At 38.9% G+C, this 17,355-nt stretch overlaps 1 protein-coding gene across 1 annotated transcript in view; it reads right to left on the reverse strand.

The window, feature by feature from the left end:
• The window catches only part of dnah7 (dynein, axonemal, heavy chain 7), a 616,407-nt gene that overhangs the window by 375,737 nt on the left and 223,315 nt on the right, over nucleotides 1-17,355 (reverse strand). The window contains exons 24-29 of the mRNA XM_041200170.1: nucleotides 16,921-17,030; nucleotides 8,671-8,839; nucleotides 8,473-8,575; nucleotides 3,488-3,615; nucleotides 1,472-1,684; nucleotides 1,245-1,343 (exon numbers count right to left, since the gene is read on the reverse strand). Coding sequence (XP_041056104.1) covers nucleotides 1,245-1,343; nucleotides 1,472-1,684; nucleotides 3,488-3,615; nucleotides 8,473-8,575; nucleotides 8,671-8,839; nucleotides 16,921-17,030 — 822 coding nt within the window. The remainder of the gene's footprint in view (nucleotides 1-1,244; nucleotides 1,344-1,471; nucleotides 1,685-3,487; nucleotides 3,616-8,472; nucleotides 8,576-8,670; nucleotides 8,840-16,920; nucleotides 17,031-17,355) is intronic.

Raw genomic sequence — 17,355 nt, forward strand, 5'->3', positions numbered from 1 at the left:
TCTTATTCAAAAGGAACCACACAGTAACATGTAAGTTCATTCATAGAAGAGTCTCAATGCATGCAAATATACAGGCTCACAATAGTGCAGCAGTAACTAATATTTATATAGTGCCCTCCATGTAACACGTCAGCTCTTAAAAGGAATAGATGTGGACATTGAGGAGCAAATGCAGAAATTTAGCTGGATGGACTGAAGGAAAACAAGATAACTTCACGAGAGCATTTTAAAGGTAGTGAGAAATGTAATGTGGTAGAATGGTTTATGATAGGGAAACCATGAAAGGCTCAGACTTCAATGATGGAACAGAAAATGTCAGCAAAAAAGTTATCAGGTATTAGAGGAATCCATGGTATGTGCTTGGGACAAATAGCTGGAGAAGGTAACTCAAAGAGCAGGATGTGGCTTTCGATGGATCTGAATGTAGAAGATGATGACTCTAAAATCAATTCACTGTGACAGATAGAACCTGTTTAACTTAGTAAGAGCGTGGGGCCAAGAGCAGAAGATTCAGAGCCCAAAGTTTATGGATCACCTAGTTTGTGAAGGATGGACATGGAGAGCCTGGTGAGGAAAGGATTGATAAACTGTTCCTTGAGGTGGGGTGGGTTGCCAATTGTTCAGGTTTAGTTCTAAATACATTTTTAGACTTTTCCAATACAGCTCCCACTGCTAATCACTGCCAACGCAAGTTCAATGCTTATGAATAACAGTGGGAGTGTCAAGGGGTAATTTTCTGTGTAAGTTTAAGGCATCAAGCCCAAGTCTCCGAAACGAAGGCTAGCATCAAAGACATTCTCAGAGTGACCAAAATTGTACACAGTTCTTCAGCTTCAGCCAAACCAGTACCCAAAAACCCACTAATACCCCAGCACTTATGTTTTTTTAATCTTCTTTACTGCTGTCATACATTGAAAGAATTAAAAATGATCTGTTTCTACATCAACACTTAGGGCAAAATTTTATTCACACAGCATCACTTCTTGTGTGAACATTGATAATATTGAAGAACACTGTGTGGACAGTGTGTATTACACAAACAAAATTTCCCCCTTAATGTATAGAATGTTGTTTGAAACAAAGTCATCTGATTACTTGCATTGCATTCTTTAACATTTTTAACAAATTGACTATAGTCACATTGTTCAACTGTTAATATTGCAATTAAGCTATTGTACAGTTTTCAAAATATTAATAAAGGAAAACAAAGCTAAAAACATAAATGAGAGGAAAGATGGTTTTACCTCAAACAGTGGCAAGTCATGAGACAAGAATTTGGGCAGATTTACATCAATAATCGATCTCAGCAGTAAAACCTCTTCATTTTCCGTTGGATATTTCAGCTAAGTACAAAAGAAAAGCTGAATGTACAACGTAATTTATTTATCATAAAGATTTTATTATATATGTGGCATAATAAGCTTTTCTCACAAAATCTGCTGCATTAGGATAACTATGCATCATATATTACCTTTATATTTCCTGCAGCAGTTAAGACAGATTTCACTGCACGCATCCCGTAGTCATAATGGGGCTGTGAAGATAGTTGTTCTGAACAAAGTCGATAGGTAGCTACAATCTTAACTGACAGAGGTCGAGCGCTGACAAAGCCACAGGAATAAAGTACAATCTCTGCAATCATTGCATAGTCTGGTACCATCATAGCTACTGTTCTGAAGAGTGCCTACAATATATTCATGATGAAATAACTGATATGTTAAAATATGGTAATACATTCCTGACAAAAATCATACTAGAGTATTCAAATTTACAGGTGGAATTTTAACTGCCAGTAGTGTTTCTAGAGGGAAACCTTAGATGTCAGTTAGATTCCTAGCTTCCCCTGGTAAAATGGGGCTACAACAACTTTAATATTCACATGCAACCAACCGCCCAAGCAAAACTAGTGGGAATTGAGCAGAAATCGGCTTCTGTGTGAGAGCTGTGATGAAAATATATCAATTTTTGTAATATTTTTCTGGTTTATTGTGAAGTAGGTTAATATGGGCAAGTTTGGTTGGGTCTGTCTGTGTGATTTGGTTACATTTTGAAGAGCAAGCTTCAAATCATCAAAAGAAGCTAGGTGCTTGACATGCTAATGAGTAAAATGGATGTTGGCTTAGCGTGTAAATTGTGAAGGGAATTAGCATTTTTAGATATATGAAGGGATTATTTGGATTTCAAAGGGATCTTAGTCTGTTTACAACTAGCCATAAAAACAAGGCTAAGGAGTGTGTTTATTTTTCTCAAAGGTTACTGACAATATTGGCAACATGAAAGTTTTAAATTATGAGGCAGATACAGTTGCAAAGACATGTGGAATAATAGAATTTATATATTAAGAGAGAAACATATATATATAAGGCTATATGTAATGAAGCCCCCAGTCATGTGTGCATGAGTCTGCTATGTAACTGAAGTTGGTGAAAAGCCATTTGGAATTCCACTATCAAGTGGGTATTGTGTTAACTTGCTGGTTCCGTTTTAAATCTAAAATCTATTTTGCACTGTTGCCTTAAAGGGATGTAACTAGGGGTCAGGTTAATTAGGAATTATAAGAGTTATTGTAGTAGTAAATAATTGTAGCCATATGTATTTGCTTGAAATCATTTATATTTTATTAATAAACTTTTTAAATTTTTTTATAATCTTTAAAGGTTTTGATGGGCTTATTACTTCTGAATTCAATGCACTCATCTTCTCAATAAATACACATTGTAAAACCGTTGTGATAGCGCCCAAGTTTCCCTTGTGGAGTTGATCTGCCTGGCACACATCCTCTGCCACATCATAACAGAGCTGAGGGACTGTGGAATCTTGCACAATAGAAAGCTAGGCAGAGTAGGAGTGAGTTCTGAGGCTGAGGAGGCCTAAACTTTCCTTGAGGCCTGGAGAAACAGTCTTGCTCTGCCACAAAGGAAAGTTTTTTAAAAATTATAAGTAATGTCCCCTTCTCAAATGACTTTATCTGGCAGAACGGCCACAGAGGCTTCCCTGCTCAAATTAGTGTTAAATTCATAGGTTTGTTAGCATTATCAGATACCCCAATTGCATTTTTAAACAAGAGGCCCACTTCATCAAATGACAGCATTTGCCACCTATTCAAAATAGGTTAAAATTGAAGACAGCACATCAATGGGTAAGTCACCACATCAGTTCAGCAGGTGGATAAGTTAAAATCAAGTCCAGAGAGTAAAAAAAAAACTCTTGCTTAAAATTTATCAAAAAATGTTGTCAAAATTGTCATACCTGTCCAAAAATAAAAAATGTTGAAAATTCCAATGCAGTTAGGGAGCATTATCAAACTATTATACAGTTTGAAATTTTATGGCAGCTGTATCAACACTTATACATCTGATTTATATCTACAGTATTTTTAGGTATTATGGATGACCATAGAAGGGTTGGCTATTAATCATATAATAAACAATGATATTCAACTCATTGTTAGCTGACCCAAACCATGTCAAGGAATATGCAGAAATACCTTAAGGTTGTCTGGCAATTCTGAACGACCAGCATAACCCGGATTCATAGTAATGAAAACAGCACATGTTGGGTTCAGTTTCAGTTCAGTTCCTTCAAACATCAATGTAGCTGACTCAGCTCCAATACCTGCAGCACAGAAAGAGAATAGAAAACGCCAATATTTAACTGAACATGTAAAGAAGACATCACTGGTGAGTATAAGGCTGCGTATAAGAATAATATTTATCATAAAAATCAATTCACACTAAATTATTGCACAAGCAACAAATATGATAACCAGAGTGTGACAGCATACAAACTTAAGAATGCACCAGCAGATAAGGCCAGAGTATGCAAAAGTGGTAAAAAGACAGAATCAAAAGTGTGGTGTTTGAATGCATATAGCATGCGTAACAAAATAGATGAATTATTAGCACAAATAGAAATAATTATGTATGACCCAATAGCCATTACAGAAATGTGATTGCAAGGTGACCATGGCTGGGACTGGAATACTCAAGGATATCTGACATTTCAGAAGATAGGAAGCTAGGGAAAGGTGGTCAGGTAGCTCTGTTAATTGAGGGTGGCATTAGTCCAGTAGTAAGAGATCAACTTGATCTTTTGAACTAAGGTTTAGAATCAATTTGGGTAGAGATAAGATATAGCAAAGGTAAAAAGAGTAATTTATAGGCCCCCTAACAGTAGTTACACCATAGGACAGAGTATAAAGAAAGAAAGAAATAATGGGCAACACCGATCATAACATAATAGAATTTCACATTCAGTGTGAGGGTGAGGAGTGTGGGTCTATGACTAGTGTTTTAAACTTAAATAAAGGCAGTTACAAGGATATGAAGACAGAGGTGGCTGAAGTGAACTGGGAAATCAGGTTAAAAGATCGGAGAGTAGAAAAGCAGTGGCAGACGTTTAAGGAGACATTTTGTAACATATCAGCAAAGATACATTCCAGCGAGAAAGAAATATTCTGAGGGCTGAAATTTCCCCCCCGTTGGGGGTGAAGTTGAAGGGCGGGCATGTACAGGCGCACTTCTAATCGGCGCCCCCAATTGGGGGCCATTTTACGTAGGCAGGCCAAATAAGGCCCGTCCAGCGTGACGTCCGCACAGAAGCGCAATGCGCTTCTTGTGCAGCCGGGGGGAGGGGGCAATCCCAAAATCAAGAGTGCGCTCTTTCACACACGCACACGAAAGAGAGCACACATCTCCCTGAGGCTGAGTGCAGCCTCAGGGAGATCGGTTCAAAATGTAAAATTCTAAAAAATCGAAAAGTAAAATTTCCCTAACATGTCTCTTCATGTGACAATGTCATATGAGTTGGGACATGTCCATAATTTTCACAAAAACTTTATTAAAATTTTTTAAATAAAACGTGGATGAGGTTTCATGCTTTTTCTAATTCGCACCGGAGCTCCTAGCCTGCCCATCCAACCTTAAGGTTGGACGGGCAGGTCCTTTAATTACTTAATTGACTCTGTCAGTGGCCTCAATTAGTCACTGACAGGTCGGCGGACGCGCAGCTGATTTCGCAGCGCCCCCGCCTACCTGAAAATTTATATGGGGTATGGTGATGTTGGGAGTTCCCCCCGACATCACCGCATGTCATTTTACGCATCGGCGAGCGGGCCCCATCCCCTCTCACCAACGCGTAAAATCCTACCCTAGGAGAAAGATGCACCATCTGTGGCTAACTAAAGAAATTAAAGATATGGAACAAATTGAAAGAAAAGGTGTACAATTCAGCAAGATGGGAGGTAGGTCAGGAGATTGGACAGAATTTAAAAATCAACAAAGAATGTCTAAAAGAATAATAATAATAAGGGAGAAATTAACATACAAGAGAAAGCTAGCTAGAAATATAGAAACAGATAGTAAGATTTTCTACAAGTATTTAAAAAGGAAAAGGGTAACCAAATTGAGTGCTGGTCCTCTAGAGAGTGAGGGTGGGGAATTAAGAATGGAAAACAAGGAAATGGTAGGAGTATTAAACGGGTATTTTGTTTTGGTCTTCACCACGCAAGACACACAAACCATCCCAAAAATACTTGAAAAACAATAGGTAAATGGGAGGGAGGAATTTAAAATAATCACAATCATCAGGGAAAAGGTACTGGAAAACTATTAGAGCTAAAGGCTACCAAACCCCCAAGGCCTGGTGACTTGCATTCTGGGGCCTTAAAAGAAATGGCTGAAGAGATAGTAGATGCATTGGTTGTGGTCTTCCAAAATTCCCGATTCTGGAAAGCTCCCAGCGGATTGGAAAATAGCTAATGTGATACTTAATTTCAAGAAAGGAGGGAAACAGAAAGCAGCAAACTATAGGCCAGTTAGCCTAACATCTGTCATAAGGAAAATGCTAGAATCCATTATTAAGGAGGTGGTAAGAGGACATTTAGAAAGTCATAATGTGATCAAGCAAAGTCAATATAGTTTTGTGAAAGGGAAATCCTGTTTAACTAATTTATTAAATGTGAAATTGTCCGTTTTGGCAGGAAAAATAAAAGAGAACCATATTATCCAAATGGTGAGAGATTGCAGAGCTCTGAGGCACAAAGGGATCTGGGTGTCCTAGCGCATGAATCACAAAAGGCTAGTATGCAAGTATAGCAAGTAATTAGAAAAGCTAATAGAATGTTATCATTTGTTGCAAGGTGAATTGAATACAAAAGTAGGGAGGTTATGCTTTAGTTGTACAGAGCACTAGTGAGGCCACATTTGAAGTACTGTGTACAGTATTGGTCAACTTAGTTAAGGAAGGATGTAAATGCATTAAGCAGTTCGAAGAAGGTTTACCAAACTAATACACGGAATTAGTGGATTGCCTTGTGAGGAAAGGTTGGTCAGACTAGGCTTGTATCTGTTGGAGTTTAGAAGAGCAAGAGACAACTTGATTGAAACATATAAGATCCTGAGAGATCTTGACAGGGTGGACGTGGAGACGGTGTTTCCTCTTGTGGAAGAATCTAGAACTAGGAATCACTGTTTAAAAATAAGGGGTTGCCCATTTAAAACGGAGATGAAGTGAATTCTTTTCACTCAGAGTGTCGTGAGTCTCTGGAACTCTCTTCCTGAAAAGATGGTGGCAGCAGTATCTTTGAATATTTTTAAGGCAGAGTTGGATAGATTCTTGGTAAGAACGGGGGTGATAGGTTATCAGCGGTAGGTAGAATGCAGATTTCAGGTTACTATCAGATCAGCAATGATCTTATTAAATGGCGGAGGAGGCTCGGGGGGCTGAATGGCCTATTCCTGCTCCTTGTTTCTATGTTCGTATGTTCGTAGAATTTTTTGGGGAAGGAACAAGTAACGTAGATAAAGGAGAACCTGTATTTAAGGTGTACTTGTATTTCCAAAAGGCTTTTGATAAGGTGCCATATCAAAGATTACTACAAAAAATAAGAGTTCATGGTGTTGGGGGAACATACTAGCTTGGATAGAGGATTGGTTATCTAACAGGAAGCAGGGAGTAGGGATAAATGGCTCATTTTCAGGATGTGACTAATAGAGTGCCACAGGAATCAGTGCTGGGCCTCAACTATTTACAATCTCCATCAATGACTTGGATGAAGGGACTAAATGAATGGTAGCTACATTTGCAGATGACACAAAGATAAGTAGGAAAGTAATTTGTTGTGAGGACATAAAGAGCCTACAAAAGGATTCAGATAGGTTAAGTGAATGGGCAAAATATTGGCAGATGGAATATAATGCAGGAAAACGTGAACCTATCCACTTTGGCAGGAAGAATAGAAAAGCAGAATATTGCTTAAATGGGGAGACTGCAGAACTCTACGGTACAGAAGGATCTAGGTGTCCTGCATGGTACATGAATCACACAAAATTAGTATGGAGGTACTGCAAGTGATTAGGAAGGCAAATGGAATGTTGCTGTTAATTGCAAGGGGAATGGAATGGAAAGATATGGAAATTCTGCTACAGCTGTACAGGGTCTTAGTGAGACTACATCTAGAGTACAAAGTACAATTTTGGTCGCCTTACTTAAGGAAAGATAAAACTGCATCAAAAGCAGTTCAGAGAACTCAACTGATTATCTGGTATGAAGGGGTTTATCTTATTAGGAAAGGTTGAACAAGTTAGGCCTGTACCCATTGGAGATTAGAAGAATGAGAGGTGATCTTATTGAAACACATAAGATCCTCAGGGGACTTGACAGGGTGGATGCTGGGACGAAGTTTCCACTTATGGGTGGGACTAGAACTAGGGGACATAGTTTAAAAATAAGAGTACAAACATAAGAAATCTTTTCTCTCAGAGGCTCCCTTGCTTTTGGAATCTTCTTCCCCATAGAGCAATGGAGGATGGTCATCGAATATATTCAAGACTGAATTACATAGATTCTAGATTGACAAGGCAGTCAAGTGTTATGAGGTAAAGAGAAAAGTGGAGTTAAGACCATATTCAGATCAGCCATGATCTTATCAAATGGTGGAGCAGGCTCAAGGGGCTGAGTGGTCTATTCCTGCTCCTAATTTGTTTGTATGTGTGTATGTACATATGTACCTACATTACTCTCAAGATAATGGTGAGGCTAATAGCATTGACTGTTATTTACATGCAAATGTCACAGCAACTTCAGGTGAAGTTAGTTAGGCAGTTAAGCAGGGGAAGCTAAAGGTTGCTGTCAGAGATGCACTGCTCTGCTGTTCAAGCTGAGAACAGAACTTAACTACAGCAGAGTCAGTTTAAGTTTCCATTTTGGTAACTGGAAAATAAATTATTGTAAAAGATACTTGCAAACTGAAGATCAGAGGTTTATGGATCATGATCATACCTTTCTTATTTAATACAAAGTTAGATTGGATGCAACAAAATATTGTTTAAAATACTGAAGTGACAAAACAACTGTCCATTGACAAACACTGACAGCAGCTTAATTTATTCTCCATCATTTTTACTGCGTAAGAAAAGGGAATGGATTTAATTCAATGATGATCTATGCATTAAAAATCACAAATTAACAAACCTCTTTGGATAGTTAGAATTTGCTGGGCAACAACAGAAAGCACTTCCAGATCAATTCTGTTGAATTCATCAAAGCATGCCCACGCACCACAGGAAAGCAATCCCTGAAATCAGAATCAAGTTTGCAATTAAAATTTCATCAATATTTCATACAGATTCTTAATAAATTAATTTGAATGTATTTTGATATAATACATACCTTAAAAAATTTTCCCAAGGCAATGTAGTCCAGTCCATCAGAGCAGTTAAATACAACGCATTGTTTGGCTACAGCCTTGGCCAAGTCTTTAGTCGTCTCAGTCTTACCAGTGCCAGCAGGTCCTTCCGGTGCTCCTCCAAGGTGGAGATTTAAAGCACCAAACAAAGTTCTGGACATTTATTTAAGACCGAAAATATATACATCAGAGCTCACAAATACATGTATGTGGAAATATTAATAATTTCAATTTAGCTTTATTCAAAAGCTTCTGTGTTTTCGTACACTGTTGTAACTTTAAACTTTTCTGAGACAAATACAAGTTTGTAACATAAAAGTAACAGAATGCAGAAAAATGTTGAGAGGGTAACATATTATTAACAAGTTGACTCAGATACAGATTTAGTTTCTCTCTGCCTCATTATTCAGGTTCAAGCTAATACAGTGCTTCTCTAATTCTACCTCTAAAACATGCAACCCAGGGTACTTATTATATAGTCAATCCACAGGTATACGACTACTTAAAAGGCTCTGTTGCAACCTTCATTCCAGTCCCACATCATCCACTATTTTGGCAGATACCAATGTCAAACCACTTATTGAAACAAAAGCTAATATAAATAATTATAGGCTATTTAGCTTAAAGTTTGTAGGATGGAAAAATTTAGGGTCTTAACTAAGGACAAAATTACCATTTTCTTTGTTCATTCATGGAATGGGGGCTTCAATGGCTGGGCCAGAATTTATTGCCCATCCTGAGTTGCCCTTGAGATGAACTTCCATGTGGTGGTGTTCTCATCTATCTGCTGCCCTTGTCCTTCTAGGTAGTATTGGTCATAGGTTTGGAAGGTGCTGTCTAAGGAGCCTTGGTGAATTCCTGCAGTAGATGATACAAATTGCTGCTACTGTGCATGTGATGGAGGGAGTGAATGTTTGTGGATGTGGTGCAAATCAACTGGACTGCTTTGTCCTGGACAGTGTCCAGCTTCTTGAGTGTTGTGGGAGCTGCACTCATCCAGGTAAGTGGGGAGTATTCCACCACACTCCTGACTCGTGCCTTGCTTGTAGATGTTGGACAGGCTTTGGGGAGTCAGGAGGTGAGTTACTCATCGCACAATTCCCAGCCTCTGACCTGCTCGTGTAGCCACAGTATTTATATGGCTAGTCCAATTCAGTTTCTGGTCAATGCTAACCCCAAGGATGTTGATTGTGGGGGATTCAGCGATGGTCATGCCATTGAACATCAAGGTTGGATTCTCTCTTGTTGGAGATGGTCATTGCCTGACCCTCAAATATCCCCACTTCTGACCTTATGATGGAAGGAAGGTCATTGATGAAGCAGTTGCAGATGGTTGTACCTTGGACATTACTCTGAGGAACTCCTGCAGTGATATCCTGGAGCTGAGATGACTGACCTCCAACAACCACAACCATTTTAGTTTGTGCTAGGTATAACTCCAACCAATGGAGAGTTTTCCCTCTGATTCATATTGATTCCAGTTTTGCTCCAGCTCCTGGATGCCACACTCGGTCAAATGCTGCCTTGATGTCAGGGGCAGTCACTCTCACCTCACCGCGGGAGTTCAGCTCTTTTGTCCATGTTTGAACCAAGGTTGTAATGAAGTCAGGAGCTGAGTGGCCCAGGCGGAACCCAAACTGGGCATCAGTGAGCAGGTTATTGCTAAGCAAGTGCCACTTGATAGCACTGTTGATGACCCCTTCCATTACTTTACTGCTGATTGAGAGTAGACTGATGGGGCAGTAATTGGCGAGGTTGGATTTGTCCTGCTTTTTGTGTACAGGACATACCTGGGCAATTTTCCACATAGCCAGGTAGATGCCAGTGTTGTAGCTGTACTGGAACAGCTTGGTTAGGAGCACGGCAAGCTCTGGAGCACAAGTCTTCAGCACTCTTGCCGGAATATAGTCAGAACCCATAGCCTTTGCAGTATCCAGTGCCTTCAACCGTTTCTTGACATCACGTGGAGTGAATCGAATTGGCTGAAGACTGGCATACTGTGATCCTGGGCACCTCCGGAGGAGGCCGAGATGGATCATCCACTTGGCACTTCTGGTCGAAGATTCTTGAGAATGCTTCAGCCTTATCTTTTGCACTGCTGTGCTGGGCTCCTCCATCATTTAGGATGGGGACGTTTGTGGAGCCTCCTCCTCCAGTGAGTTGTTTAATTGTCCACCACCATTGGAGTGGTAGGACTGCAGAGCTTAGAACTGATCCGTTGGTTGTGGGATCGCTTAGCTCTGACTATCACTTGTTGCTCATGCTGTTTGGCACACAGGTAGTCCTGTGTTATAGCTTCAACAGGTTGACACCTCATTTTTAGGTATGCCTGGTGCTGCTCCTGGCATGCCCTCCTGCACTTTTCAGATACACTCTTGAGATATACAAGAGCACAAAAAATAAGAGGAGTAGATCATATCGCCCGTTGAACCTGCTCTTCCAATTAGTACAATCCTGACTGATCTTGGGCTTCAACTCCACTTTCCTGCCCATCCCCCATATCCCTTGATTCCCTGAGAAACCAAAAGTCTGTCAACCCTCTGGTTCAGAGAATTCCAAAGGTTCACACCCTTTGGGTGAAGTAATTTCCCCTCATCTCAGTATGAAATGATTGGCCCCTTATCCTGAGACTGTGCCCCGGATTTTAGATTCCCCTTCTAGTGGAAACAATCTCTTAGCATCTACCCTATCAAGCCCCTTCAGAACCTTATACGTAAAGAATATAAAGAGGAAATGAGAATTTCAACAGCGATAATTGTGCTTGATAAATCGCATTGCATTTTTTAAGGAGGCTATAGACATGAGATGGGAAGTGTAGTGACTAGTGTTCATGAACTTTAGGAAAATTGTTGGAAAAATACCACATAGGAGATCTTATTAGAGACCATGAGGTCATTTGAAATTAAGATAAGGATAGAAAACTGGATTAAAATTGGTTAAAGGAATGAAAACAGAGAGGAGTTAAGGGCAGTTTTTCAGGATGGTAATAGTGGCCCCCAGATTTGTTCTGGAGCACTTCTGTTCGTTGAGTATTGGATAGAGGCCTGAAGGGATAGTTGTTGAAATTTATAGAGGATACCAAAATAGGACCAAATATATGTAGTCATTCTAAAAGTTAAAAGGAATTACAAAAGGATATTGATTATTGTGTTTTTATAGTGATAAGAAGGCACCGATCATTCATAAGAGATTGTGCAAACGTGTTGTGGGTTCATTTACTGAGACTAGGCACATGGGAACATTGATACAAAGGCATAAAGCTTAAAGACACATCAGCAGCAAAGCTGTCTGTGCTGTGCTCTGTTCGAAAGCAAAAATGAAACTGAAACTGGGTTGCACGACACACTTCCATCTAGTGATGCCTGGCTGAAATCTCTTAACGGCATAATAGAACACTAATTAGATAGGCAAATGGGACAAAGAATAACAGATGAAATTCGATATCAGTTTGTAGAAGCAAAGCATTTTTCTAAAAAACAACAGTAGTAATTATACTCTGTATGAAAGTAGGCATGATGCAGTGAAAGAGCAGAAGGAGTTGGGGGTATAGGTTCACAGAACATTAAAGGTAACAGCTCAAGTTGATAAAGTCTTTAAAAAGCTGATGGAATCGTTGGTTTTAGCACAACATACGGAATATAAAAAACAAGGGGTAAAGATAAGTTTATATAAAATCTTAAGACTGCAGATGGAGTTATCTGTGTAGAATTGGGGTCCACACAATAGGAAGAATATTAAGGTTATAGAAGATACAATGCAGATTCGCTAGAGTACAGCGAGCTAAGAATAAATTAGACTTCAGAAAATAGTCTTGTTTTGTTATTACAACATAAATCACAGGGCGATATAATACAAGTGTCTAAAATTCTGAAAGGATGGGATAATGTCGATTGAAACAGACTGCTTCCATTAGTTGAGGGGTATAGAATGAGGGGCAATAGATCACAGATTAAATCTAAGAAACTTAGAACAGAGAGCAAGAAAATCTTCTTTAGGCATAGAGTTGTAAGGCTGTGGCATTAATTTCCAATGGCAGTGGCTGAGGCAGAAACCATTCAAGAGTAAATTGGTGAGTCAATGGAAGAGAAGGGGTTAAAGGCATATGGGAAGATTATGGGAAGAATATACTTTCTATTATTCAGGACTACTTTCTTTCATGGAGAATAAATACTTATGGACTGATTGAGCCCAATGACCTGCTTCTACGTTGTAATTTCTAGGTATAATTACACCTCCAATCCAAATCCAAAAATGACCACCATCATTTCAAAGAGAGTAGCTTGGAATGTGAATGGTTGAAAATTCAACAGATTTCTGCAAAACAATAGATGACATCGGTGACTCAGAAATAGAATGGCTTCTCCAAATCATCTGTTATGAGGTGGCAGATGATGTGTGCCAGGCAGATCAAATCCACGAGGGAAACTTGTGGATCACATGGTCACAACTGTTTTGCAGTTTGTATTTTATTTCGAGATGCATGCCTTGAATTCAGAAGTAATAAGACTAATAAAACTTTAGAGTTTTTCACAAAACTAAATTAAACATTTATTAACAAAATAAAAGATTTCAAGCACATGCATAGGTCTACAGATTACTACTATAATAACTCCTAAAACCCCTAATTAATCTGACTCCCAGTTACACCCCCATTAAGGCAACAGTAAAAACAAATAAATTTAAACAGACCCAGACAAAATCACAAATACCCTGAATAGTCGGATTCAAAATGTTTTCTCAGCCTCGGTTCCTATAGACAGCAACTTGATGCACAGAGACTGGAGGCTTTTCACACTTGCGTTAAATCTTAGAATTCCTTCTCCCATTACACGTAGCCTCACCTCCTTTATACATGTTTCTCCCTTTTAATGCAAATTCCATGCTCTTGCAACTTAACTTTACTCATAATATAAAGCTTCCACAGTACTAATTTTATCAGTAACTTTGGGAAAAATAAACGCACTGTTTGGCTTAGCTTCTTCTGGCTAGATGTAACATCTTACCATCTCTTTGAAATTCAAACTACTCTGGCTTATCTAAAAATGCAAATTTTCCTTACACCTCACATTCTAAAACTTCAGCCATGTTTACGTACTTAGCATTTCAAACCTAGCTTCTTTTTTGATGACTCAAAGCCTCCAGGCCAGCTGTCTCCAATTCAATCAAATCCCAGTATTAATCCAATTTTCAATAAATCACAATAATATTATGAGAATTATTATATTTTCATGACACATCTGTCACTCACATCATTGATCAATAAAAATGCCTCTAACATTTTCTGTAGTTTTTGAAAACACACATAGGGAACAGTACATACAACAAAAAAATGCTGGAAATATACAGCAGTCAGTATCTGTGGAGAGAAACAGAGTTAACGTTTCAGGTTGATAACTTTTCATCGGAACTGAAGAAAGGAAGAAAGGTAAGAATTTTTTAAGCCAGTAAAATGGGGGAGGGGCAAGAAGAACAAATAGGAAAGTGTAGTAATTGTAGCTTTAGGAATGTAATGACTGTAGCTTGAAGACTCATTGTGTTGTATAGTATCACATGACTGTGTGAACGAATCAGCTGTAAGTGCGGGGAACCTTAAAATGGAAGTTCTTCTTCTAGTTGTGGAGCTTGATGGAAGCATGTAACAGCTGCTACAGCCTGTAATTGAAGTTTGATGTTTCTAATGAGAAACATGTCTGGAAAATCAAGTCCACAACAAATTGGCAATGAGAATAAATCAGGTCTGGCATTGTCCCTCATCCAGTGACTGTGAGTATCTTGTTTAAACAGAAGAAAAGGAAAATGACCAGATATGCCATATTTTGGCACGACTGACCCCTTCGAACCCTCCACAGAGGATTAATATCAATATGTGGAACATCTCAGGTTCCCAGGCAAACAAAATAACAGGAGAGGAAAAGAGGAGAGCAATTCTCCTAAGTATTTGTGGGAGCAAAATCTATAATTTAATCCGAAGTGACAGTCCCAAACGCTCCTGACTTGAAGACCTTTGATGAATTGGTAGACCTCATTAAGGGGCAATTTTAACCCAACCCCTCAGTCACCATGCAGAAGTTCAGGTTTAATTTGAGGGCTAGAGCCCTGGAGACCATTGCTACGTACATGGCGAAATTGAAACAACTGACTGAACACTGTGATTTCAGGGAGACCCTAAGTGATATTCTCAGGATGTTTGGTCTGGGTTGTGCAAGATGATGCCATTTAATGACAATTATTAGCTGAAGCAAACCTTGATTTGAAAAATGCTGAGAATTTCCAGCACTTTTGCTTGTATTTGAAATTTTTAGCATTTTCAGTATTTTACTTGTGCATTAATACAGAAATAATTGCCATTAGCATAGTGGAATATACCAAGGCACTAAAAAGGAGCATAATGAGACAAAAGTAACACCTAGTCACTTTAAGACAATATTAGGACAAGTGGCAAAAAGCTTGGTTGAAGAGTTAGGTTTTAAGATGTGTCTTAAAGAAGAAGATGTGGAAAGGTTTAAGGAGGTAATTCCAGAAATTAAGGCATAGGCAGCTGAAGGCACAGCCACGGATGGTGGAGGGATCAAAATTAGAGATGTTCAAGAGACTAGAATTGGGGGTACACAAAGATCTCAGATGTTACATGGATATGGAAGGGCAATTCTCATCCTTGAAAACAGGAATTAGAATTAAGAATAGATTTGCTGCTGGACCGGGAGATCGATGTAGGTCAGAAAGAACAAAGGCCATGGCTAACTGGGCTTGGTGTGCATTAGGATACATGCTGCAGAGTTTTGGATGAGCACAAATTTATGAAGGATGGCCAGGAGAGCATTGGAATAGTCACATGTAGTGGTAAAAAAATGCATGGATTAAGGTTTTAGCAGAAGATGAGCTGAGGCACAGGCAGAGATGGACAATGTTATGAAGGTGGAAGTAGATGGTCTTTGTGATGGAGAGGATTTGAGTCCGATGCTCAGTTCAATGTCATGCCAAGGTTGAAAACAACCTAGTTCAGCCCTCAGACAGTGGCCAGGAAGACAAATGGAGTCGGTTGCCAGGAAATGATGTTTGTTCCTAATATTTAATAGAGCTGAGAAGAAGCTGAGTGTGCTGTTCACACTCTAAATGCATGGGTCAAAGTAATAGGAGGATTGCAGAAAGAATGTTTTATAGGATAAAACAAAAGGAAAAATTTTCATTTATTAAATATATGATGCATAAGCAATACTTTTCTTGGAATTTGGGCTTAATGTAGCAGTTTTCTTCTGTATTTTGCTCCCTCTTGTCTCCCAGTAAAACACATCTCCACACAAGTGAAATAAATGGAGAAATTACTTTAAAGAGCAAAATCTCCACATAAATTCCACCAGCAATGGTTCCATGGGTTTGTTTTCATGGCATTATGTCATCCTTTCAGTGCCAAACTGTTAGGCAATGTTCTAGTCCTGGGGTCTAGTTTGTTCTATTGGGACTAATGACTGAAAAGGATGGAAGATTATTTTTTATTCATTCGAGATGTGGTCATCGCTGGCTAGGCCATCATCCCTAATTTCCCTTGAGAAGGTGATGGTGAACTTCCTTCTTGAACCGCTGCAGTTCTTAGGGTGTAGGATGGCATGGAAAGTTATGAAAACCATCATGCCATTGTTGAAGGACAATTCCCTGGAGGCAGTTCTTGAATCTGTCCATAATCTAATTGAGTGGAGAAGGTGCATAATAGAAGTTCTAAGCAAGTTTCTAAGTTTTTGGAAACAAATGTTGACGATCTAGTCAGGAAAATAATTAAGCACATTCCATTAAATGCATTCAGTACTATTTGTGTTCATGATTTGATGCTTTTGGATATATGTTGATATCTCCTTTTTCAAAACCTATTTTATTTTTTAAAATCATACATGCAGAACTGACACATAATTTAGGACCCTGTACATTAACCAAAGGTCACTGAGTAACCCCAATTTACAGGGAAAGGTTCCTTGTTATTATAGAGTTTTGCTTTATTGTTAAAACGTGAAACCAGGGATTATGTGGGGAAGGGAAAAGTTACTTTCGATTCTACTTTAATATAGGAATTACTAGATTCAGGTACTGTGCTTTCTACATCTTTGATTTTGTTTCTAGGCTAACAGATTAATATAATTTATCCTAATGTATATCATATTCTTACTCTTATTAATAGCTGAGCAATATTTCATTGCACTTTATACTATTTTGTTTACTCAAGAACCAAATGCAAAAAAGCTCACCTGTAGCATCTGTCTGTAAGTGGAGTGATAACAAGGCGGTCAGTGTTTCCAAGATATTCATAACCATAGGGTAAACCTGCATTGATCATTTTTGTCTGAAGTTCATTGTCCTATAAAGTGAAGAATATAAGTAGCTACAAAAAGTGACATTCACATCACACAAGTGCCAGGCAATGACCTTCTCCAACAAGATGGAATCTAACCATCCCCCTACAATTCAATGGCATTTTCATCACTGAATTCCCCCACCGCCAACATCCTGGGGATTACCGTTGACCAGAAACTTAAATGGACCAGCCACATAAATACTGGACTACAATGGCAAATAGGGGGTTGGAAATTCTGAGACAAGTAACTCCCTCTCCTGAACCTCAAAGTCTATCCACTATTGATGAGTTGCAAGTCCAATGTGTGATGAAATCCTGTCCATGTACC

Source organism: Carcharodon carcharias, chromosome 12, assembly GCF_017639515.1.
Source record: "Carcharodon carcharias isolate sCarCar2 chromosome 12, sCarCar2.pri, whole genome shotgun sequence".
Classification (NCBI taxonomy): Eukaryota; Metazoa; Chordata; class Chondrichthyes; order Lamniformes; family Lamnidae; genus Carcharodon; species Carcharodon carcharias.